At 40.1% G+C, this 24,711-nt stretch overlaps 1 protein-coding gene across 1 annotated transcript in view; it reads right to left on the bottom strand.

The window, feature by feature from the left end:
* LOC126384265 (tenascin-like) overlaps positions 1–24,711 on the bottom strand; it is an 85,519-nt gene that overhangs the window by 1,096 nt on the left and 59,712 nt on the right. The window contains exons 7-9 of the mRNA XM_050035225.1: positions 14,008–14,161; positions 12,042–12,311; positions 283–405 (exon numbers count right to left, since the gene is read on the bottom strand). Coding sequence (XP_049891182.1) covers positions 283–405; positions 12,042–12,311; positions 14,008–14,161 — 547 coding nt within the window. The remainder of the gene's footprint in view (positions 1–282; positions 406–12,041; positions 12,312–14,007; positions 14,162–24,711) is intronic.

Raw genomic sequence — 24,711 nt, 5'->3', positions numbered from 1 at the left:
CCGTGGAGGCATGCGAGAAATACAAAGTTTTCTTCACAGATTCAAGGACACACACGGTGAGTATTTAAATTATATTAACTGTCATTTAGTGGGTGAAGTATTCCTTTATAGCTTATTATAAGGTTGAATTATTGATAGAATTAAAGTTAATTTGGGAGAAGGCATAAAAGCTATGATACACTCCTGATATAGAAAGTCTTGGCAGAGGAAACAACATACCAAAACACTTGTTATATGATATTATTAAGTGCATTTTAATTAAACATAGATGTCAACTCTCACCCTCCTCTGTGTGGGTGTAGGTGACCTTGAAACCACTGATGGGAGTCTTAGGTTTGGTCCACGACACCGTCAGAGAGTTATCTGTCACTTCGCTGAAGACAATGTCTGTCGGAGGCTCCGGGCCTGAATGGTACAAAGAATACCATAAGAGAGGTAGATGAAAGTGAGGGAAAGAAAGGAAGGGAAGAAAAGAAGAGGAAGAAATAAAAGAAAAGAGGAAACATGATGAAAAACAGATGAAACAGGAATAAGAAGACAGAGCAGGTGAAATAAAAGGAAAGAGAGCAGTAAGAGATGAAGTAAAGAAGATAAAACTAGTAACTTTGGACAGATAGTGTAGCAGGTTTCATGAAAAGATGACAAAATTGGCCACTAAGAAAGTGAAAACAGTGTGTGTACATTATTATTTATTCATCCACACATTTGCAATTAGTGCTCCGGTGAGTTTGTGTGTATATATGTACAGTGCAAACATATATACAGTATACAAATCATATACAGACAAACAGTAATTAATTATAACAATCAAATGCAGGTGATGGATCCTGGACAGCAGCAAAGGAAAGAAAGATGATATTCAATAGTTAGCCGGTCGCTCAAACCTGAAAATAAAAGCGAGGCAGGAGTGAAGGATGTCAAAACAAAGGAAGAATAAAGTTTCACAGGATGAATGAAAACAAATACATTCAGATATTAATTCAACATAGAAGATTTAAGCGTTGGAGAATTATTTTGCGCATTTTCAACCTCACTATGGTGTGAATGATTTTCCTGGTAAAACCACACTCATAACACTCTTAAAATAGATTAAAATAGAGTCACTGAACTAATTAACAACAGTTTTGCATGTGTCCTGAAATGCATTTCTGAGACGATTTCCTTGTCAATAGCTTAATACATTGTGCAACACTTGCACTTTTGTATTACAATGAAATAGCTAGACTGTCTTTGTAATACCTCTTAAGTGAAATGGACAATTCAGCCCCAAAATAACACATATTTTTCCTTTTTACCCATAGTGCTATTTATCAGTCTAGATTGTTTAGAATGGAAGCATATAAGAGACATAAGTCATTGTATTTTAACAACCACTGAATATCAAAATTTAAAGACCACTGAATTCAAAGCATTTAAGTATTTTACTTTGGAAATAAATGTATCTAATTCTATTTGTTGTGAATTCATGCCTTTGAAATTAAAATATGAAATTTCTTGATTGGCAACTTCAAAAGGTAAATTTGAATTGTTTATTCAATGTTCACATACAAAGAAGTCCACACGCACATCCAAACCAAAAACGGGCAGGTGCTGAGCCGAAGACAGTGCATACAAAAGAAGACAAAAGAAACAGTTCGCACACTGCAGGGCTCCAATGTTCAGTCGAATTTATTCGAATAGAAGTAACGTTTCAAGCGTCAGGCTCTTTATCAGTCTGATGAAGAGCCTGACGCTCGAAACGTTACTTCTATCCGTCAGAATTACAAAAATTCAAGTTGAAAATTTTCAAATAGCATCTTCCAGGCCAGGACAGAATAGGCAATTGTTTTTATTAATTCAATTTTGTCTGTTTGAATTTTTGATCTGAATTTGACCAATCAAATTTAAGGAACCTAAATATATATTTCTAATTTAAAAAAAATAAAATTTTGGAGCTGGATTTGTTAACATTGAAAAAGTATTGGATTTCAGCTTTGAAACTGCAAATCAAGAAATTAACATTTTGATTTCAAATAGGTGAATTTACAACAAATAAATTCAGACAGATGAATCAATGCTACTAATGCAGTGGTGTTTACATTTCAGCAATAAATACTTAGCACTTCGCTTGTGATGCTCAAAGGGCCAAAAAAAAAAAAAAAAAAAAACATTTGAAAAAACTCAACAGCAATGTCTCTTTCCAGAAATCATGACCTTGTTACTCAAGATAATCCACAGACCTTGTTGCGAGCAGTTTTGTGTAGGATCTAGTTTCTTTTCATCAACTACACCAACCATATCACCATGCAGAAGGAAGTGTGCATCTACTGCTCGTACACCTAGCACCACTGACCTAATAAGCTAATGTTACAGCGCAGCTGTGGGGGACGCCATTAATATCTACATCTCGCGCTGTCACAAACAATGGTTTCATGTCCATGATTAGATGCACACATCCTTCTATGCAGCGATGCGGTTGTTGGGTGTAGTTTGGTAGGACGAAAATAGCTCTGACATGAAACTGCTCACAACAAGGTCTGTGGATTATCTTGAGTGACCAGGTCATGATTTCTGGAAAGAGACATTGCTGTTGAGTTTTTCAAATGTATTTTTTGGCCCTTTGAGCACCACAAGCAGAGTGCCATCTAATTCTATTATATTAGAGAGAAGGCAGACATGTCTACAACCGATACCTCCAACTCTCTGGTCGGTGAAGATTCTCAGTCATCCAGGTCATGGTAATCGTAAGTGCTATATCGTAGGCAACTGGTCTTGCTTGCGTTTCTAACTCTCATCCAAGAAGCTTCTTCAGTTCTAAATGACTGGTACGAAATTGCAGGCTTTAAACCCTGTGTGGGTGGGAACCCTTACAGAATCGTACGGGTCACATGTGAGCTCTTAGTTTCAGAGTCGTTAAGGTCACAATGTGAGTCGTTGACCCACCTGTCCACCATGTGAGCTGTTAGGGTCAGGTGGGACCAGGGTTGAATGGGTGTGAAGTCGTCTGGGAAGGGACCCCAAGACTGCATTGTAGGTGGGTGATAAGTGGTGTCGTAAGCCACCCCCCCTATTTAACGATGGTCATTCCAGCTTGATGTAGGTGGCTTCTATTACTCCTCTTTCAAACCATCTTTCCTCCCTATCCAAGATGTGCACATTGCTGTCCTCAAAGGAGTGTCCCTTCTCCTGTAGATGTAGGTGGACCGCTGAGTCTTGACCTGAGGAGCTGGCTCTCCTGTGCTGTGCCATGCACTTGTGGAGTGGTTGTTTTGTTTCCCCAATGTATAAATCTGTGCATTCCTGGCTGCACTGAACTGCATACACTGCATTACTCTGCTTATGTCTGGGTGTTTTGTCCTTGGGGTGGACAAGTTTCTGTCTCAGTGTGTTACTGGGTTTAAAGTGCACAGGGATGTGGTGTTTGTTGAACAACACCACACAGGGTTTAAAGCCTGCAACTTCGTACCAGTCATTTAGAACTGACGAAGCTTCTTGGATGAGAGGCGAAACGTCTTCAAGGAACGCAAGCAAGTCCAGTTGCCTACGATATAGCACTTACGATCTCCAACTCTCTGCAACTCACACCAAAACAATCCAGACTGATAAATAGCACTACAGGTAAAAGGAAAAATATGTTGTTTTTTTATTTTGAGGTGAATTTTCCCCTTAAATAGGGACCATGCTGTCAATCTGATCCACTTGTTAATTATAAAATATTCACATTTAACTTTGATTTGTTCTTTAATTTATTTTTCTTGTAAGAGGTGAAGACAGACCAAACGTACAGAGACCAGCTGTGGTCTTACCCTGGTTTGGGTGAGAGGTGAAGAGGTGTCAGTGAAGCTGGCTGTTAGCTTACCCTGAATGAGAGAAAACCAGAGCAGCAGTGAATGAATTGTGTTGTTATGTTGTTACTGTTGAGCTCTCATTTGATGTCAACTCAGTTAATAAACTGTCTCAATGAAGTGACACTGGATAAAGTTCTCAGTCTGCTGCCAGTCTGAAGTCCTGGAAGTCATTTATCAATGTGGCTTGTAGCTGTTTGTGTATTGTTTTTTTAATTATCATTTCTTACTTCACTTAAATACTAATACCACATAGTAAAATTACTCTATTACAAGTACAAGTCCTGCATTGAAACAGCAAATCTTCACATTTACATGGAAAATCACTTTTACAAATATCAAAATGGTTGCCAATTAAATTTCTGTCTACCCACTAATTGTTTTAGCTTTACTAAAATATACTGTTGAGAAGTTTAATTTACATCAAAACATCTCAGTAAAAACAACAACATATCCCTCTGGAATGTAGTGGAGTAAAGGTAAAGAGTGGAACGGAGGAAATACTACAATACAAGTACTCCAGAGTACAGTACTAAAGTAAATGTACTTTGTTACAATCCATTACTTAGTTAAGGTTTGGTGAAACAGAATTGGTGAACTCCTACATATTTGCATAAAATCTGCTCAATACTTGGATGGAGAATTTATTTCTTTAAGCCTCTTTAAGCAGTAAATATAGAGAATGCAAAGATATATCATGCTGTGTGGGACAGTGGTGCCATCTTGTGAATTACATACTCTGTTACCAAAGTGTATACACTTGCTTCAAAATGATATAGTTATGCTGTCTGGGTATGTGAGTGGAGGTAGTGCATCGGGGTTCGTAATCAAGGCCTGGGCTACCAAGCAAGCCTTTAAGACCAGCGCTGGGCTTCGAAGCCAATTTTCGTAGTGGCCAAACAATGAAATTACAACTTATGGGTCCAACATGTGATGGCATAAGGCCCAGAAAGACTTTTTTTCCACAGACATTGTGAAAGAGAGGTCTGTAAATCAGTGGATACATTTTTTGAGTATCATAACCCCCAGCAAAGGTCTTGTTTCATTGCCAAAATTTGATCCATTGGTTCAACATTTCAAAAGTCTAGAAGAGCCATATGATTAATTTATTTTATCCCCATTTAAGTTAGTGGAGAGCTAAACCGGAAATTAATTCGCTTGGCTGGCAAAAGTCTATAGGCTAGTGCCTTTGCTCTATGAGCCCAACAATTCGAGTAATTTTACACTTGGAAGGTTGGAACTTTTTTGGCTTCTTGCGCCACTGAGAAACTTTCACAGGAACAGGGCCCCTCCTCCAATGCTGTGTCCAGTTTTTTAAATACATCCATGCTGCCAAGTCTTATAGATCTATGTTGTTTTTTATGTTTGTCCAAATATTTTTGCTTGACCAAGTAGCAGACCTGGCTGTTCTCATGCACTTTTAGAACATTTTCCAACGAAAAATAAAGGACCACAATTTCTATATGACAAACAAAAGACATTTCCCCAGGACTTTCCCCAAGGAGACTGGTGTTTGGAACCATAAAAAGCAAGTAAATTTGGAGTTATTTTAAGGTACGTCATCACCATGTTTCTTTTCCTAAAACCTAATTTAAGTAACTTCAAATTAAGCATGTAACTTTATGCTAAGTGCATAACTTGTGGGGTGCTAATCCTTTAGATATCATATAAATGAACTGTTGTATGAGGATACTTTGAGCAGGCACAGGTAACACAGTGTGGCCCTCACAAGATGGCGCCCCTGTCCAAAAACTTTAACATGGTGTGACCTCAACTTCTTTATTACTCAAGATCCAGTAAGTGTCGAACTGAGAACCAAACAAAAAATCATCTCCAGGTTTGCTAAACTGGACACTTTGCAAGCTAACATAACCAACATGCTAAGGACAACTGATGCAAATGTTAACCTGAAACTACAAGCCACAACAAGCTAGCTAGCTAACAGTTTAACAAACTGTCAATGCACATCTGAGGTTTGACATCAAATAACTGTGTGGTTGAGAATGCCGATTATTATGACTAATTCATGAATATTTCATATATTCATGAAAGTTGACATATGAGTACACAAACACAGCATTAATACAAAAAACAACCACTTGATAGACATTTTGAACATCACTGAAAACAAACAAAACAGGTTACGTCATTACCAGATCAGTGATTAAATAACAAATACATGGGTGAAACTGTAAATCACAAGCTTACAGTTTTCAAGAGCACCACAGCACTTGGACTCTTGAAATGAACATGGAGGAAGCATTTAGTGGGTGAGCAAACATTTTCAGTCACACTTAACACAAGTGACAATTAGTCAACAAATGAATTTTTGTTTAAATCAGCACAAGACATGTGGTGCAGTAAAGATAAAGAATGTGTGCGTGAAGTTTTTTATTCTAAGACGGAACGAAGTGAAAAGAGCACATTTTCTGTAGAGGACTTCACAACATTGACAGTAATGTAGCATTGTGCAGTAGTGATTAAGGTTGTTCTACACACTGTCACAATGGCTTGTACCTGTACTGATGACAAGCTTGTGCAGTTTGGACAGCAAGCCAGGACCCTTTCCAAGCAAGGTCACGGTGTACTCCGTCTGAGGAGGCAGATTCTCAAACTGGAAGGATCGAGCTGAACCAGGAACAACTTTTTTGAAGATTTCACCACTTCCTGTTACAGGTTTGGCTTTTGAGCTGCTTTGGATCTTCCGGACTTGTGTAGAGACACTTTCAGGTACTCTGTTTTCACCTTCACTGCCTCCATTTTCTGATTCTGTTTCTTTGGTTGGTTGATGCTTTCCTTCCTCCTCTCTATTGCCACCTTGTTTCTTAGGACCTCCTTGGTCTTCTTCCAGATTGTTCTTGCTTTCCTTCGGCTTTGGCCCTTCATCTTTCTCAACATTTTGGCTTGTCACAACAAAGTTTTTGTACTTCTCTTTGGGTGAGTCCCATATGAGTGTAAATCCATCTGAGGTCCGGTTTGTCACTCCAACATAGTCAAGAGGTTCCCTTGTAACTCCAGAAGAAGAAACATCAAATCCAGCCTGAGGTTTTGAATCCTCACTTCTTCTTTGTTCGGGTCTCCTGCCAAACAACCGTTTTGTAGTATTGTGTGTTTTTGTATCCTGTCTTCTTTGGCTCCCACTGTTGTAGTGTCTTATTTGAGTCTGATGTGGTCCTTTCATCGGTGGTCGTCTCTTTGGAAGTGTGACTCGTTTTGGGGTTCCATATCTTGAATCAGAGGCAGTTTGGCTGGTCATCAGTCTACCTCGACTTGTAGTGCCAATATTTTTGCCAGCAATTACTCTTTCTTTATGGATGTCAGTGCTTGAATCTGGTATGATATTTTCTTCTTCCCCAGATTTTGTAGTTTGGACTGGAGCATTGTTCCCCTCTTCTGATTTGTTAATCTGTGGTCTGATGGTGGTGACATGGCCATCTATCTGGGCTCTTGGAGTTACCTCTGCAGTGTGCTGTTCCCCTGATTGTTCAATTTGGAATCCTTGGGTAGGCATGGGGGCAGCCTGCTCTCCCAGTTGATTATCTTGGATTTCAGGAATACTCTCCATTTCTAATTGGACTCGTTGGGTAGGCATGGGGGCAGCCTGCTCTTCTGATTGATTATCTGGGTTTTCAGGGGTACTATTCTTTTCTAATTGGACTCTGTGGGTAGGCATGGGGGCAGCCTGGCCTCCTGATTGGTTATCTTGGATTTCAGGAGTAGTATCCTTTTCTAACTGGACTCTTTGGGTAGGCATGGGTATAGCCTGGCTTCCTGATTGTTTTTCTTGGATTTTAGGGGTGGTATCCTTTTTTAATTGGCTAAACCGACTTCCAACAGGAATGCTGCTGCCTCCATTCAGGTTTTTGGTTGGAAGAGGCTTCTGCATGGGACCTCTTTGTGGATGTTGGGGTGGTCTCAGGTTTATACGGGTTTTGTTTTGGACACGTCCACCATGCAGTTGCGGGTGACGGAAATGACCAATTTTGGTGGTTGGGTGATGAGAGGAAGGCACTCCACTTCCTCTGAGGTTCTGATTAAATTCAGTGGACATGTTTGTTGAGGATATTCTTGTCCCAACTCTGTCTTCATTCTCTGCTACTATTGGCCCTGCACCTTTAGCTGGATATGGTTCTTTGGAAACAGAAGTGGCTGGCAATTCAGTGGAAGATATATGATCTCTCTTTGTTTCTGATGCAGGATTTAAAGGTCGAGCTGAGGGAGGCCGCAGCCTCAAATTTGGACGAGTTCGGTTCTGAAATGGTCCAAAGTTTATCCGACGCACGTATCCTCCTTTTGGAGGAAGATGCCGCATTGGGATTCGTCCTCTTTCTGTTGGCATCTTTTTCTGCAATTGTTCAATTCCAGAGGATGTGGTTGTAGTTGCCCAATCTTTGTCTGCACTTGTATCCCTCACTGCTGCAATTGCTTCGACTAAGGAAGATTCCTCTGAAGCAGATGATGATAGTGGAGACGATAATTCACTTGTGGATGCATGTCTAGTCTCTGTCTCTTTTCTCAGGGTGAGTTTCAAATGAGGAGTTGAAAGGTGAGGATCTCTTAAATTTAGACGGGTTTTGTTCTGAAATGATCCAAAATTTGGGCGTGGGCGACGTATGTGTCCATGTTTTGCAGGTGTTCGGCGGAAAAGAGGTGCGCCACCTTTTCCTAAGGGTGGTAGTTTTCTGTCTTCAGGTGATATAACGTCAGTTGTAATTCTGCTGTTATCTGCATCTTGTTCATTGCTTCCAACTAAACCTGATTTATCTGAGCTGGAAAGGGACGATGATGGAGATGAAGGTGATGATGACAGAGATGGTGAAATAAAATTTGTTAGCAAAAATGGTCCTTCTGTTGATGATGATAAAGGTGGTGCTAAAGAGGGTGAGGATGAAGATGATGGCAATGATGACAATGGTGCAGCTGAGGACTGTAGTAATGATGATGGTGCTGTTGTTGATGATGATAAAGGTGGTGCTGAAGAAGATGAGGATGGAGCTGATGCCAATGATGATGATGGTGGTGGTTTTCTGTCTCTAGCTGATGTAATATATGAATGTTTTGCAGGTGTTGGGTGGAAAAGAGGTGCGCCACCTTTTCCTGTGGGTGGTAGTTTTTGGTCTTCAGGTGATGTAATTTCAGGTTTATTTCTGCTGTTTTCAGCATCTAGTTCATTGCTGCCAACTGAACCTGATTCATCAGAGCTGGAAAGGGGTGATGATGAATGTGATGACGATGATTGTAAGGTTGATGAATGCGATGATGATAAACGTGAAGACTCGGACAAGGATGGTGCCAATGGCTTCAGTCCCCTGAAAATCTGCCTTCTCACTGTTTCTGCATTAACAGAGAGGTTCGATGGGTTAGATAGGTGAACAGAAAATGTTGTGATATTCAAACTGTCAAAAGTGTCAGTTAGGAGTTTATGTAAAGGGTCTGGTGTATAGTCGAGGTCTGTCTCTGCAGACAAGGGTTTCAAATCATCTGCTCCAGAAGAACCTTGATCTGAACCTGGTGTCTGTCCAACTAGCACTGTTCCATCCCCTCTACACCCGCTGCCTCTGCCCCGATGGGGTAATCTGATGTGTGTCACTTTAACTTTGTTCATACATTTCTTTTCTTGGCTTTGAACAGTCCTAGTTGGCTCTGAAGACACTGGAGCAGTGTCATTTCCTTGGCCTGCCATGCCAACATCTGGTTGCTCTTTGGAACCGACAGTTGGTTCCTCTGAGCTACTTTGTCTGTTTGTATCTGAATCAGTCCCAGACATTTTAGCTGGATTCTTGTCATCCCTCCTCTCATTGGGTGATGCATCTACACTTGGGTCTCTCACAGTCAAAGCTATTGTCCTGTCTCCAATAGTGTGGACACCTGGTTTTAGTTTTTTGGGTAATATTGGTGCCTTCTTCTTCTGCCCCACTGGGGGCTTTTTCAAAGGGCCTGGGCCAACCTTTTTCCGTCCAGGCACAACTCTGGTTGTGTTGAAACGGAAAGGGCCTGAGACATTTGGCTTCTTGTACAATGTGGGCCTTCCAGGGACTCTGGGCCTGGTGCGATTTACTGCCACCATTCTGCTGACCAGAGGTTTAGTTTTTGCAGTCACAGAGGTTGAGGAGTCTCTGTTTGGTCCATCGATACTTCCGACTTTATTTATAGAGTCAGCCTCGCTCCCATCCTCCCTCCTCCCCTGTTGGTCAAAGACTTGCACCTCAGGCGATGGGTTAACCTCTTGGTCTCTGTCTTCAACATCTTGTCCAGGTGCTAATGTGATCTGCATGGTCAAAGCTGCTGTGGTAACCCCTGGTAATATCTTCCCTAAAGATGTGAAGGGAGTGAGCATTTGGATTCATTGTTAAGGTCATCATATGCTGCTGCTGTTAATAATCCAGAAGAGATCATGTCTAATAAAGGAAGAAAATCAGTTTTAATAATAATTTTGATACTTTTAAGGAAACCTGATTAACAGTAGTTTGTCAGTTAATATGCATGAGCAACAAAAAAACAACTTTTTACAGTGATCTCCATGTAGAACCTGCAAGGAGAAAATTAAAATATAATTAATGTTAAGCTTTGACAGAGGAATTCAACATGGTGTCTGTTACACCACTGAGAGGAAAATAGCATGACTGAGTTCAGGAAAAGGGAGCAATTTACGGAATATTTTCTTCTGAAACTAATTATTTTTGCTCCTTGAGGGTTAGGGTTCACCTTGCTTCATTAACTTTTACTGTGACATTTCTCCACAGTGTAATCTGTTTTAAATTTTATGTTCTATCTAATAATGAGGACATATAAAGTTTCACTTAGCTGACGCAAGTGTGTTTTCACCTGAGTATTTGACTTGCTCAAGATGAGCACGTGCAAGGTCAAAGTATCAATGAACATAGCTTGTTTTGGAGAATTTTCTTTAGATCTTAAAGTCCCCCTCCACTCAAAAAGGTTTTATTTAAACTTCTGTTTATGTCTGACCTTGACAATACTGACTTGTATTTCTGCAAAGTTTGCCATTAGAGAGGCGTTTACATTCCTCTAGGGGGGGGATGTGATATCCCTAAAAATCTGAGATTCAAATGTATGCTGGGTGAGCTAGATTAGGTATATCACTAATACACAAGCGAATCACTGTCCAGTATGGGAAACTTATTGACAGGGGAACAGACTTTAACATAACACTAACAAAGAAACCTGAACCCTCCAGTGCTGAGGGGACTTGTAAGTACACAGAGCAGAGTTAGCTTTAGCATAATGACAGCAAACATAGCAGAGAGTGCCATTTTTGGATGATCCTGGAGCTTCCTTCCACTATCTACAAAATACCCCATTGTACCAGATATCATGTTTCACAACCACTAATGTGGCATCAGCCTCTGCCAGCAACATAAAAGATGCTAACTACACCTACAGTTCTTTTACGTCTGCTAGTTGTTGATTTTGGACATCTGAGTATGGGTCTGACTGAAGCTCAAACATGTATGACTGAATCTCTCTTATGTTTCCTTTAATGCTAGTTATCTTGATGCGCACTGCTCTTTTACACTAACAGCACTGGAGAAAGTGAAATGAAAAACTTACAGCTAATGAATTTCTCAATGAGGAAGAAAGATCAGATCTGCTTCCAGCCCCTTTAAGTGTTTTTTTTTTAACTATTATGTGTGAAAACCATGTTAAACATTAGTATTACTTTAAAATGTGTCTGGAGAGGGACCAAACTTAAAACTTAATAAAGAGTAAGTCGGGTTTTATTCCATATTTTTCCTTACTCAAATCACATTAAAAAGACACAAAACTCATTAATTCATCTCTCAACACTTTTGGACTTTCTGCTTGTGGCTCTTAGCTCCAAACTCATATGAGCTGAAATCACAGCCTATTAAAACTATCTCACAATTTTACAAATTAATTTTTAAAAAAGTAATAAAAGCAATTTCCTAAAACAGGAGGGAATAGTGCATTTGTTGGGGACTATTTTCAGTGGCACATTAATCCATATTTGGTTCTTTATTTAGTAAAAGGTTTCAGGGATCAGGACTGTCATATCTTTGGAGTAATAAGGGAAACTTTAAAAACAGCTGTCTGAAAAGAGGAGTTCAACTTATAATCAGAATTGTCTTTAATCGGGGCCATCACTGTTTGTCATCTTGAACACCACTGTGACATGTGATGAGATAAAATAAGATGTCATTGACGTCAACAGTTCAGATAAACTTTGTTCCTACTCACCTGGAGTAACCTGGGTGGTTGCTGGTTTACTCTGACTCGTGCCCTTCTCCGCTACCAGTATGATGTCATACAAACGCCCCGCTTCCAGCTGCTGGATGTGGGCGGAGTCTTGGCCAGCTGGGATGATCATTTCTTGACTCTTTCCTGCTCTGTCATTGGGCGTTACGGTCAAACGGTACTTGTGAATCTCACCCTGTGACTGCTCCCACTGGACCACTGCAGATGTGGAGGTCGTCTTGACGGCTCGGAGGTTAGTGGGACCGGAGATGACTGAGAAAGAAGAAGGGAAAATACAAAATTTCGAGTTTTACAACCTCTATTCTGCCAGGTAACATGTAGCTGTGTGAGCAGGTACACAAGCATCCACATTTAATTTACCCTGCAGACTTGGCTCAGCACATTTCCCTTGTCTTTCATTTTCTGAAGTCACAGTTAGACTTCTGCAAACCTCAGCCTTCCTGTTCACAGCCTTCCTGCAGCAGCTGCCACAGATTACATCGTTCACAGGAAGGGCAGTGAGAGGGAAATGTTTAAATTCTCTTTGCCAGTTGAGCGATTTAAGCTGCTCACATCTGCCAATACGTTGGTCAGAAGCTCCGTTTTCTAACCAGTAAACTGCACTTATGTTGGGACATTTTACATTTGTAAGCATTACTGTCAACTGTAATATATTCATGGTTTCAGCATTTGCCATATTTGATGAATGGGGCTTTTCATAATGCAGATATGGATACCAATATTCTTGTAATGAAGCTGTAGCATATATTTTGTACTGCTTATCAATATCCTTCTTTTAAAATGTTGATTTCAGATTCCCCCAGAAATGTAGAAAAATCGCTGAAACAGCTTTTTAGATCATTACAAGACATGAAACACTACTTCACTACTGTAGCAGTGTGACACCGAGATACGTCATTACTGTACACCAGACAATAAAGAAACATTTTAGGAAATGTTCAAGATATTATGACACTGACTGACCACAAGATAACAAATTATATTTAATAAGGAAATAAACAACCAGGTGTTAAAAAAATATTTTCTGCTTTTTACTTTTTTGCCCAAGAAGAGAGACACAGAACCATGTGTGTCTGTTCTCTCGTCTAATACCAGCCCATTTGACAGAAACAGTGCTATGGTATGTTTCTGCCAACCACGGATACGTTACATTTACGTTACTGCAGATACATTGAAACTTCAACAACCCAGTGGTTAATGTGTGGTTAGGCTTACGGACAAAAACACTTGGTTATGGTTAGGGAAAAGATCATCTTTTGGCTTAAAATACCTGCCTTTTGTGCCACTATCTCAGCAGGAAAAGCAGTGATGTCACTGTAAAACCAATCGCTTTTGAGTCACTGGCTGGAAACACAGCAATATCTTGGTTGATTACTGCTTTTCATTGCACTATCCTGGTAGGAAAAGCAGCAATGTCTCGGTAAATAACAACCATGTTTGTGTCACTATCTTGGCCAGAAATGCAGGGAAGTCTTGTTAAAAAATGATCACTTTTGGTGGCACTATCCTGGTAGGGAAGGCAGCGATGTCTCAGTAAAAAATAACCACTTTTTGCAGCATCATCATAGCAGGAAATGCGGTGGTGTCTTAGTAAAAAACAACCGCTTTATGTAACAAAAAAGCCATGGGTCGGTTAAAAACACTGGAAACACAGCAATGACTCGCTAAAGAACAACCCGTTTTGTTTTTTGTTGGTCTTGAAGATGGTCTGCACCTTGGCAGGTGTCTTGCCTAGGTGTGATCCCCTACGGCTCCAGATGACAAAGTCTATTCATATATTATATTATATGATAATATATATATGTACAAATATATTGTATTTGTGGTTTGCAGAAACGTACAATGCCAACATTTTCCTCTGGTGACTAGGCTGCTAGTACACATTGTTGACCCTGAAACTAATTGTTTAATTTAAGTAAGTAAGTATAAATAAAAATAAGGAGCTCACGGGTCATGAATTCAGTGGAGCTCTCGGCTCCTCTCCTGCCGTCGATCTCTCCGGTGATGCTGGCGGTGTAATCCTGACCAGCTGCTAGGCCCGTCTGGGTGAAGGTGGTCAGGCTGCCCTCCACCTGCACATTGATCTGCTGGTCACTCTCCTTCTGTTTGGGCAGAATGATGACAGTGAAAGTTAATAAAAAATCAGCATGAATCACTTTTTAAAGTCCACCAGCAAAACACTGATATACTGATGGATCTGTCCAACCTCTTGGCCACTCTGGCAAGTTTCCTTCATATTTCCATACATGCAGACTTTGCAAAACATTGACTGAGATGTAATAGTGCACAGCAGCTTAATGAGACCACCACTGCAAAAACATCAGGGATGGAATATTCCTTATTTGGATCCTCATTAGCTTCCACAAAGTGATCACTTATCTTTCTCTTCACAACATAAAAAAACAATTTCAGATCACACATTATCAGTAAAACAAAGAAAGGCAGAACAAGCCAAATACAAACATCAGACATTACGTCCGCTGATGACTTCAGCTAGGGCACCAAGACCGCAATGACCAGAGGCAACACCACAATTACTGACCATGTGGTTCCTGAGCCTGGCATCAACCTCATCTCAGCCTTCAAGCAGTGGCATAATTGGGCCAACAGTAAGCCTTAAGTCTTAAAAGTATCTGGAATTAATCCTTTAATGGCTCAAACAGACTGAAATATTAAGTAAATTTGAGGTTGTAGATAGCAGAACTGCATACTGTACTGTATATTGCTGAATATTCAGTACACCCTAACAATAATGACTACACATATTTAGCAATAAACATTAGTAGCAAAGGAAACAAAGACAAGTACCCATAGAATCATCACAATTCATTCTTCAAATCAATAAAACAGTGGTTACTGGACAATCAAACATGTTGTCATGATCTGAATTAGTGGTTATTACCTAATTTTCTTACTGCATGTTGGGGCTTATGTGCTTTTGTATAATACGTTTTCCTTAATGTGCTTTGGTTTTATGGTAATGTCACTGTCTTGCTAATTGTGCTTGTGTGCTGTATGCTTGGTTATGTGCTTTGCTTTGTGCCTCTGTGTGTTTGTTTGATCTATGTTGTACTTTTGTATAGTACGTTCTTAATGTCTTTGGTTACATGGTTATTTCATTGTATCATTGATAGTGCTTATGTCTTGTTGTTTTTGCCTGTGTGCCTTGCTATGTGCTTTTGTCTATAGTTATATGCTTGTTCTTTGCTCATGTGCACCTCTATGGACATGCCATCAATCTGCTTTTATCTGTGTTCGTGTTTCTGTGCTTTCGTATGTTATTTTGATGTCTTTTTCTTATATAGGCCTACAAATATACCATCAACCTGCCAGGTACTGCAGATGAAAATTAGCCTGAACTTGTCCTGTCCAATAAAGGAAAAAGAATGAGAATAAAGAATAAGAAAAATGAATGAATGAATGAATGAATTAAAATAAATTTTTTTAAAAATTAAAGATTTCCAAAACAGCATAAAATAAATAAACACAAAACCCAGAAATGTGAAGAATGCAGTAAAGTTACTTAGTTAAATAAATATTAAATACATTTTAAAGAATAATTTCTGTTTCTCTTCTAATGCGTTTAAGCTGTCAACTGCATTTGTTTAATACCTAATTTATTTATTTATATTTTAGATAAAGACATAAGCCATGCACAGTGTATAGTCTATATCTTTATATAAAAAATAAATTAAGAAAATACTGCAGTGACTACAGTACTGGGTAGTTTTTTTCCCCCAAACAGTATCTGCAAACCTATATAATTTGTTGATACTGCAAGTCTTTAAAAATATGACACAATTAGTCCAAAAATAAACAATAGTTATTTACATAAATTATATTTGTGAATTGATTATATATAAAGTAGTTGAAATAATTTCTCTCTGAGCAGACAAGTTTATTAAATTGAGTTAAATCTTACGGATTAAACCAAATATATGGATTAAACTATAAATTAATCTTTTTGTTATTAGTTTTAGCAGGTTTCACCTATAATAAGAAGTTACAGAGAAGATATTAAATAGCCAAACAGTAAAATTATAAATTGTTTACAAACTATTTTATTTATGATTTGGACTGCAGCTGATATAATCTGACATGTCTTCCTTGTAACCTTTAATTTATACACCTCTCAGGATTTCCTGAGTCTTTCTGAGTTGAACACAGCGTCACATCTGATCCATCAGCACATGACAATGACCCAGTTTGAACAGTGAAACTGTTATTGAAGTGCTGCACAGCGGAGGACCAGCAGAGGCTGTGTCTTCTCTTGTTTCCTCCCTCACTGATAATTAATTCCATTCATAGTAATAACGACAAAAATCACAATGTTATCATCATCATTAAGGTTCATGAAGAGAGAGTGAGTGGAAACACTGTGCTGTCTGCAGGGCACCTGTGTGTGTGTGTGTGTGTGTGTGTGTGTGTGTGTGTGGCAGAGACACTCGCACTGATGTGTTTTGACATTCTTGAGTTTCCAAAATCCGAGTGTACCGAAGCAGAACAGAAACAATCCTGAGGGAAAGTCCTTAAACTCCTCCTTTTGTTTCTTGTACTGCAATCAATGTTTTTTTTTATTTGTTTGTTTTTATGTGATTGAATGTTGACATTATAAATTCAGTGATTGCTGCACCCAGAAGGGGAATTTAAAATCCCATTTTCTAAAAATAAAAGTTCGGAAATCTACAAGATGATGCACTGTGCTGTGGTTAACAGTAAAGGGGCTCCTCAGACAGCAGTACAATGTGAGGAAACAATACAAAGGAGCATGCAAAGTACATTGACAATGAACACTATTAGCCACGTTAAAGCTGAGGTAGGCAGTTTTGTTATGGCAAATATCCCGTTATAAACGTTGGGCATATTGTCATTCAAGTGGACTGAAATGAGACTTCTGCACCTCCTCTTGGCTGCTTTCAGGCTTTAGAAAATCTTTGACAGGAGACTTTGACCAATCACAGGTAATTTCAGAGAGGGCGTTCCTATTGGCTGTTCTTCAAATGCAGATATGTGTGCATGACCCTTCAGATGGTGAAAGTCTGATTCAAAGGCAGAGAATTCTGCAGAGAAAGATGTTATTCCAGCATTGGCAACTGCCTACTTTGTCTATTTATCAAAAAGAGAGTCTAAAGGAGAGTCTGACAATTAATGAAACAAAACATGTAACAATATCGGTGAAGAGTTTCATAGATGGAGAGAAAACATTAATAGTATAGCCTTCTGCTAACTGGAGCTAAGGGCAAACAGCTGCAGTTTTAAGTTCACATTTATCTAGCTAAATGAATTATTGTGAGTCCTGCGCCTCACTCCCCACCGCTACGGGCGGGCAGCAGCTCTGAAGATGAATCCCCAGTCAGTGGCCGCAGCAACCTGAATCCAGCCAACGCAAAGCCCAGCTTCATGTGGCCAGACAGCCCCACCTCCCCACCAGAGCAAACTTTCTGTTGTTGCTGTTGCAAAGGTTAGACCCGACCCTGCCACTAGCCACCAGCCCACTGTGACACCAAGCACTGGGGAGTTTGCACTGGTCAGTTTCAAGCATTAGTTCCACCCTGCACCCGTTGAAGTAGTAGTTGAAGTAGTAGTAGAGGTGGAGAGATCGCAGGGTGGCTAGCAGCTAATTCTTGTCTCATTTGTGGTTTGATAAACACAGAGAGAGAGAGAGCGAGGCAAGAAAGGGCTGAGTAAATGACCTGGGTGCTACTGTACAATGAAAAAGGATTCACTCTCTGAAAATGTGGGTGGCTGCCTCTGTGTTTTTGGTCTTAGTCTTCACTTGTCTGCAGGAAAGAGTATGGCGCTCACCTCCTGTTTACAAACTCTCACTATAATAGCTAAACACAGCACGTTTGATCGAATTTTATTCAGAGTTTGAGATAATCTGCTTCTATACTCTTTATATCCACAGCGCTGGCGGCATAGATGGCGGGTAATGCGAAAATGCGCCAGAACAGCCTGTAGTTTGAGCAACAGCCCCGAGGGCCAGTGAAGCTCCGCCAAATGATGTAAAATATGTCATCCAGTTTCACTGTGGGGGGAGGAGGGATATCTAGACACTGGTTAGATGGAGGAAAGTTTAACACATTTCATCCATACTGCCCACATTGTTTTGATACAAAGCTGGGTGAAAATCGGTGAAGTATCCTTTTAAGGGATATGAAACATTTGAAAATACTCCAATAAATAACATCACAATAAACAAAAATGCTATTAAAACCATGTTTTTTCTATTATCTGATTGGGAAACAAAATAGTTCTTGTATCTCTGATTATGGCCATGTCATTACAGACTCTGTCGTGACTGTGTGTTCTTAGGTTTTCTCAATCCCATAATTTCAGTCAGCATCATTTCACGCTGCACAAAGCTCTTATTATTCAATTTATCTGTTGGAAAGCCTGAAACTTCCCATGAATTAAAAGGCTTACTCACCAGTTACTCAACTGGGAGCACTGGGCTGGCGTTTCTAATGAATGGATACCGTGTTGTAAAGTAAATGGACCACAGCTGGTTGCCATGCTGATTGCTTTGTTGGCTGCCTGGTGATGGAGGTCGTCCTGGATCAGCGTCCTTGTGTCAAAAAAACGCTTTCATCCATTTCCATATGAATGAGGGTGACATCATTAAAACTGAGGCTCCAATAAATTCATGATACACTTTAAAACAAGTCGAGGCTCTGTGGCGTCTCCGCGGGACGTTCAGGGATTGTGATTCTGTCTGGACACGAGAAGGTCTAACTGGGCCACTGCGTGACTTTCACTCTGCATGTTTATGATTGTTCTCCTGCTGCAAAATAAATCTCTAAAGGTTTTTCTCTGTTTGGTTCCATTTCTTTGAACATTTTGATCATGTGTGAAAGCAGATATAAAACCAACCACAGTGTTAAAATAAATATAGGCTGTATAAACATGTCAATTTATTAACATATTCTGTTAAATATTATACTTTATTTATATTAAACTATACTAAACTGTATTAGGCATACCATATTATGCCCATACTATACTATTTTTTGGTACTTCATTTGTATTCAAGTGGCAACAACAGTGGCTGAAAAATGAAGCTAATGTGGAAGTGCCAAAAACTGCAGTTCCTCTAATGGCCACTTGAGGCTGGCTCCAAGAGTTAAGGGCCGTCCACACCAAGAAAGATAACTGTAACGTTAACTATAACGATAACAATGGCAGCATCCACACCAATGAACGATATCGTTGTGTTGCTAGGTTACGCCAAACACACACTGCTCGGTGCGGTCGGCAGGGGAGGGATGAGTGCAGCAAATCTACCAGCCACTTGCATACTTCACCAGCATTCAGCTAGTAACGTTAAATGGTGCTAATTTTGGTCCGTGAACGGTGGCGATAATAATCATAAGGAGGCGAGACAGTTGCTGTCATTCATGTTTAGCTACGTGAGGTAATGCTAGTTAGCATAACAGCTAGCGTTGGCTATTCATAAATGTCTTATCTCCGTGAACAAAAACACTCACCACTTATGCCAAGGGTGCGCCCGATTGCGTCCCAGATGTCCCTCTTCTTGATCGCATCTTTATAAAGTCGATCACTCTTATCATAGAGGGGTGGATTTTTTTGTACCTTGGTGATTAGCCACTCTCCTACGTCGTCCGCCATGGTGAATGAGTCTGAGTGACATAGTGACGCGATGAACGTCTTGACCTGTCATTTCGGATGGATTTTGATTGGTTGTCAGTGTTTCTATCGTTCATCAAATTGCTCTGAAAGTGATCCGAACGATATCGTCCACCGCTATCGTTGTTGTTATAGTTGTAGTGTGGATGCTGCCTTCCACCTGAGTTCAGAACGATTTTTAAAACTGTATATTTATAGTTATATTTATAGTTATAGTTCTTGGTGTGGACGGCCCTTTAGTCAATCCCCACAGACCTCCATGTTAAAATGCTAAACTTAACAGCAGAAATAAACAACATAAATTAGGGGTGTGGCCTCTTTGAGTGACAGATGGGTGCTGTCCTTTGATAAGTTGACAAAGCGACAAAGTTGGTTAGGTAACGTTACCATGGCGTGACCCCAGATTCACATGAGTAGGTAAAGCTCAAGGCTATTCAAGAGAAGGCTGAGACATGGGGTCAAACATGGGGGGATTGCACATGTGCAATGTAACTTGAGCTGCGATGCTGGAGGGTGACAGCAGGGGCGCTAGATAAAAAGTGCAGGATCCACTCAGGCGATCAAGGAGTGCGCTTGGTGCGGTCTGCTTGGACTTTTGGACGGCGGCTGCCTGAAGTTGTCGGAATTGCATCTCTGTCATTCTCACCCACAACGCAGGCCACCAGTGACAGTCCAATAATAAGCTGTGAAAATGACATGCATGCACATATCCCAGAACCAACAAAATGGAGCCAGATCAAATACCTCTTGTTTTGCTGTGTGATGTTTCCAGCACAAAGCTCTTCCTCAGACTTTTAGTTCATTTGTTATTTGTGTGGTGACTGTTTGTGTGTGATTCTGAGAATCATCCTTCAGTGTAACACTAGATATTATCACAATATATTTTGCTGTTAAGCCAGAGCACAGATTATCAGTTTTGCCATAATAGTTAAATTCTATTGCAAAAACAAACATTTTCAAATCATTCATAAATTCCCAAATGTAACCAAAAATACAAATTGACCATGAAACAAACATCCCCCTTATTTCGCGGTCTCACGCCATCTACTGAGCCTTTGAGGAAGTACAGACCAGATTTTACTGCGCATGTGCAATCCCCCCATGTTTGACCCCGTGTCTCAGCCTTCTCTTGAATAGCCTTGGTAAAGCTATGACTCGAGCAGCTGCATAACTTGCCCACAATATCTACACATCAGTACAGGATCAGCCCCTTTGGCTCCGTAGGGCCAGGTTTGGTTTAAAACGCAGCACTGTAATGAATGCTGCAAGGTGTACAGGCACACGAGGACCAGGTGAATAAATGTTCCATGCAGGTTATAAAATCCATTAAAGTGATTTTGGTCCACTTGCTCAGTAGGGGCAGAGGAAGGATCGGTTATATTACCACATGGTTAACAAACTCTCAGTACTTTGATTAAAATCGGGCAGCATTAAAAGGATTTTAAAAATATATAACTAAGAAAGTATATCTTTTTACAAGAAAAGGGTAAAAATATATTAAAAGATAATAATAAATATGAATAAATACAGTATACATAGAGATCATTAAATTAAAATAGTATAATAAAAGAGAGGAGGTTGGGGTTAGGAGTAGGGTAAGGGTTACATCTTGTTACTTATAAGGTGAATCATTTCTTTGGGTATGATGAACGATGAAGTGGATTATTTCTATGTTCATCCTCATATTTATCCACTAAACCATTGCATTGTTTCAGGGTTTAAGTATCTATAGCGTTGGTGGGTTTGTTTTGTACTGGTGGTGGGCCTGGTCCAGGGGTCGTGTTAACCGGATATTCTCCGTCATTGACCGGTTTTTTTACAACAATGACCAGAAAATCGGCAGGCCGTCGGTTATTTTGACCGGTTGCAATTACTGTGGATTTAGAAGCCGAAGAAATGTGGCTGAGGCTATACATGTCTTCAGTATAGTATAGGTATATAGGTATAGGTATAGGTATGTTGCTATTTGAGGAAAGTTTTTTTGATTACTTTGGTTGCCTAAAAAAAGTCTTGTTCAGCGTTTGGTTGGACTAAAAGACCCTCTCAAGAGCTGGGTGTTCAGTTTTGCCCTGTGAATTTAAATTTTCCCTGTACCGATTTATCTCGTCTCGTCTCGTCTCGTCTCGTCTCATCTCATCTCATCTCATCTCATCTCATCTCATCTCATCTCACCTCATCTCATCTTAAATCAGTGGATGGATGGTGGAAGAAGAATTCAGATAATTTGCCTTACATAAAAGTAAAAATATCTTACTGCTATACTACTGTAAAAGTCCAGTGTTTCTAGTTATACTTAAGTAAAAGTACGGAAGGAGAGCATCAAAATAGTTTAAAATAGGAGTGCTTATTTGATCTGTTGTTATTGGATTACTCATGCATTACTGTTCAAAGAGCAAAAATAATGATGTCATTGAAATCATTCAGAGTATACGATTAGACTCTTGAAGGCTGTTCTTTGAGATAAATGCTAATGTCACTACGCTGCCATTGGGAACATGAATATCTGCGCAAAAATTCCTGTCAATCCATCCAGTAACGTATGAGATATTTCAGTGCGCACCACAGTGAAAGACCAACACCACACGTAATATTGTGGGTTCAGTATCTTTTTAAGAATAAAGACGTGCCTCCTTCAGTTTTCAGTTCCTGAATGCATCTGTGTGAGATTCATGAAAAGTTAAATAAAGCCTGAATGAATGACCTCCTTGAACTAAAGTGATTTATTCTGTAAAGATGATTCATGGACTCCAAAATAACTGCACTTTATTTCAGATAACCAATCACATGACCACTGCTGGGCAACACTGAGGGCTGAGTCATCATTTCCTGCTCACATAAAGTCACCACTTCCCGCCACTGAACTGGTCATCCAGCAGTGGACCTTTTTAATCCACGTCCATATGAATGAATTGAACGTCATTAAGTGGAGACATGAGACTTAAAAATAAAAGTGCAACTTCAGTGCAGCGCATTAAGGAAATTACGCACTGAATACTGTAAGTATAATCAGGAAAATGTACCCTTTAGCCCCTTTTACACTGCCAGATTTTCTGCGAATGTTGGGCCGATTTGCCGGCCAGCTGCGAGTGTTTATGCACACAGAGGCGGAAAGGCGAGTTGATCAGAGGCGCTCAATTTTGGGCCTCGGAGGGTAGTCATATTGGCGGAACCCTTTAAGTTTAAACAGACCGAGGCGGCCTTCCGCAACGGGAGGGGCTGTTGAATACTTGTGGGAGGCGCTGTTGATGATGCCGCACCTGCGAGCCACTGGCGGTAGATAAACAGCCGATAGCAGGAATGAGCAGCTAGTACTAGTGGCAAGAGGGAAATGCAAACCTGACAGACACTGTAAAGATGAGCAACTGGGGAGACAAGGAATAGCGCACCCTTCTTGCCCTCGCAAACGAAGAGGCCATTAACCGTCAGATGACGGGGACGGTGAAGAACGGGCAGATTTACAAGAGAATTGCCGCCTGACTACTGCCGCCTGACTAGCCACGGCTTCCCTCCCATGTCACTGTTTACGTCACACGCTGAGCTACAAGTTTTTTTTTACTTGCTCACGCCCCCCATTGCGCCGAAAAAGGCACATTCTGTATTAACAAAAGTAGGTAGGCGGCAGTTTTCCGCCCTCCCCGATTTTGCTTTTATACTGCCAATGCTGAAAAAAGACTGATTGGGCTTTCCTGCAAATTTGCACAATTCCTATCTAAAAAGGGCTTTTGACTGTTATACTATTATATCTAGATAATTATTTCTCATGCATTAATATGCTGTCTGCAATTCTAATCCAACACACTCCTCATGGTCCACTAAAGTTTCTCTAAACCACAGATGTCACATTTGCACATTTTATATGCATCACATCAAATTTTGTAAAGTGACGTAATGTATGAGTCGACTGTGTCAAAAGGAGGTTGAGGGGTGGTGAACGGTGTGACACCTAAATGCCAAGCTACAAACCACTGTTAAAGAGTGACAAACAACTAAAGCAGTTGATTTTTAGTGAGTCATCGCTGTGTTTCATGCTGGAAGTGCCAAGAAAAGCATTTGTTTTTCCATTGAGGCATTTCTGTGTTTCCTTACAGAAAAGCAACGCGGTTGGTCTTTATCAAGACATTGCTGTATTTTCTGCTGGATCAGTGCCATCAATAGTAGTTGTTGAGCCAGAGAGAGATGCAGGGCAGACAGTAATGATAATAGCTACAATAACATTAACAACAAAAAAACAAATCAACAACAAAAGTGGTTGATTTTTAGTGAGTCATCTCTGCCTTTCATGCTGGAATAGTACCATGAAAAGCAGTTTTTTTTTCCCCCCCCGAGACATCGCTGTGTTTCTTGCTGGGATATTGCCAGGAAAAGCGGCTGTTTGTTTTTTTATTGAAACATCGCTGTGTCTCCTGCCAGGTCAGTGCCACAAAAAGTGGTTGTTCATATTGTGACATTGCTACGTTTCCTACCAGGATAGCGCCTTGAAAAGTATTTTATTTATTTATTTTTTTGTCACTGCTGCATTTCCTGCCAAGTCAGTGCCACAAAAAGTGGTTGTTTTTACTGTGACACTGCTGTGTTTCCTGCCAGGAGAGTGTTATAATGTTGCAGTTATTCAAATGTGACATCACTCCATTTCCTGCCAAGCTGTAGACCACTGTTAGAGACCAACAAAAGCGGTTCATTTTTATCATTGCTGCGTTTAATCCCAGAATAGTACCAAGAAAAGCAGTTGTTTTCTTCGAGATTTCGCTGTGTTTCCTGCTGGGTCAGTGCCACAAAAAGCTGCTGTTTGTTTTTTCATCGAGACGTTGCATTGCCAACACTTATTCTGTTGAATGGGTTGCAAAAGTACAAGTACCTCAAATTTGTACTTAAAGGGCCAGTGTGTAATATTTGGCAAGGTTTATTGTCAATCTGAATCTGAATATTCTACCCATTAATATGTTTATACAAGTGTATAATCGCTATAAAATAAAATTCGTTTGGTTTTCGTAGCCTTATAATTATG

The sequence above is a fragment of the Epinephelus moara genome, chromosome 22 (genome assembly GCF_006386435.1).
Source record: "Epinephelus moara isolate mb chromosome 22, YSFRI_EMoa_1.0, whole genome shotgun sequence".
Lineage (NCBI taxonomy): Eukaryota > Metazoa > Chordata > Actinopteri > Perciformes > Serranidae > Epinephelus > Epinephelus moara.
The sequence above is the reverse complement of the archived record's forward strand: the minus strand, read 5'-3'. Positions and strand labels throughout refer to the sequence as shown.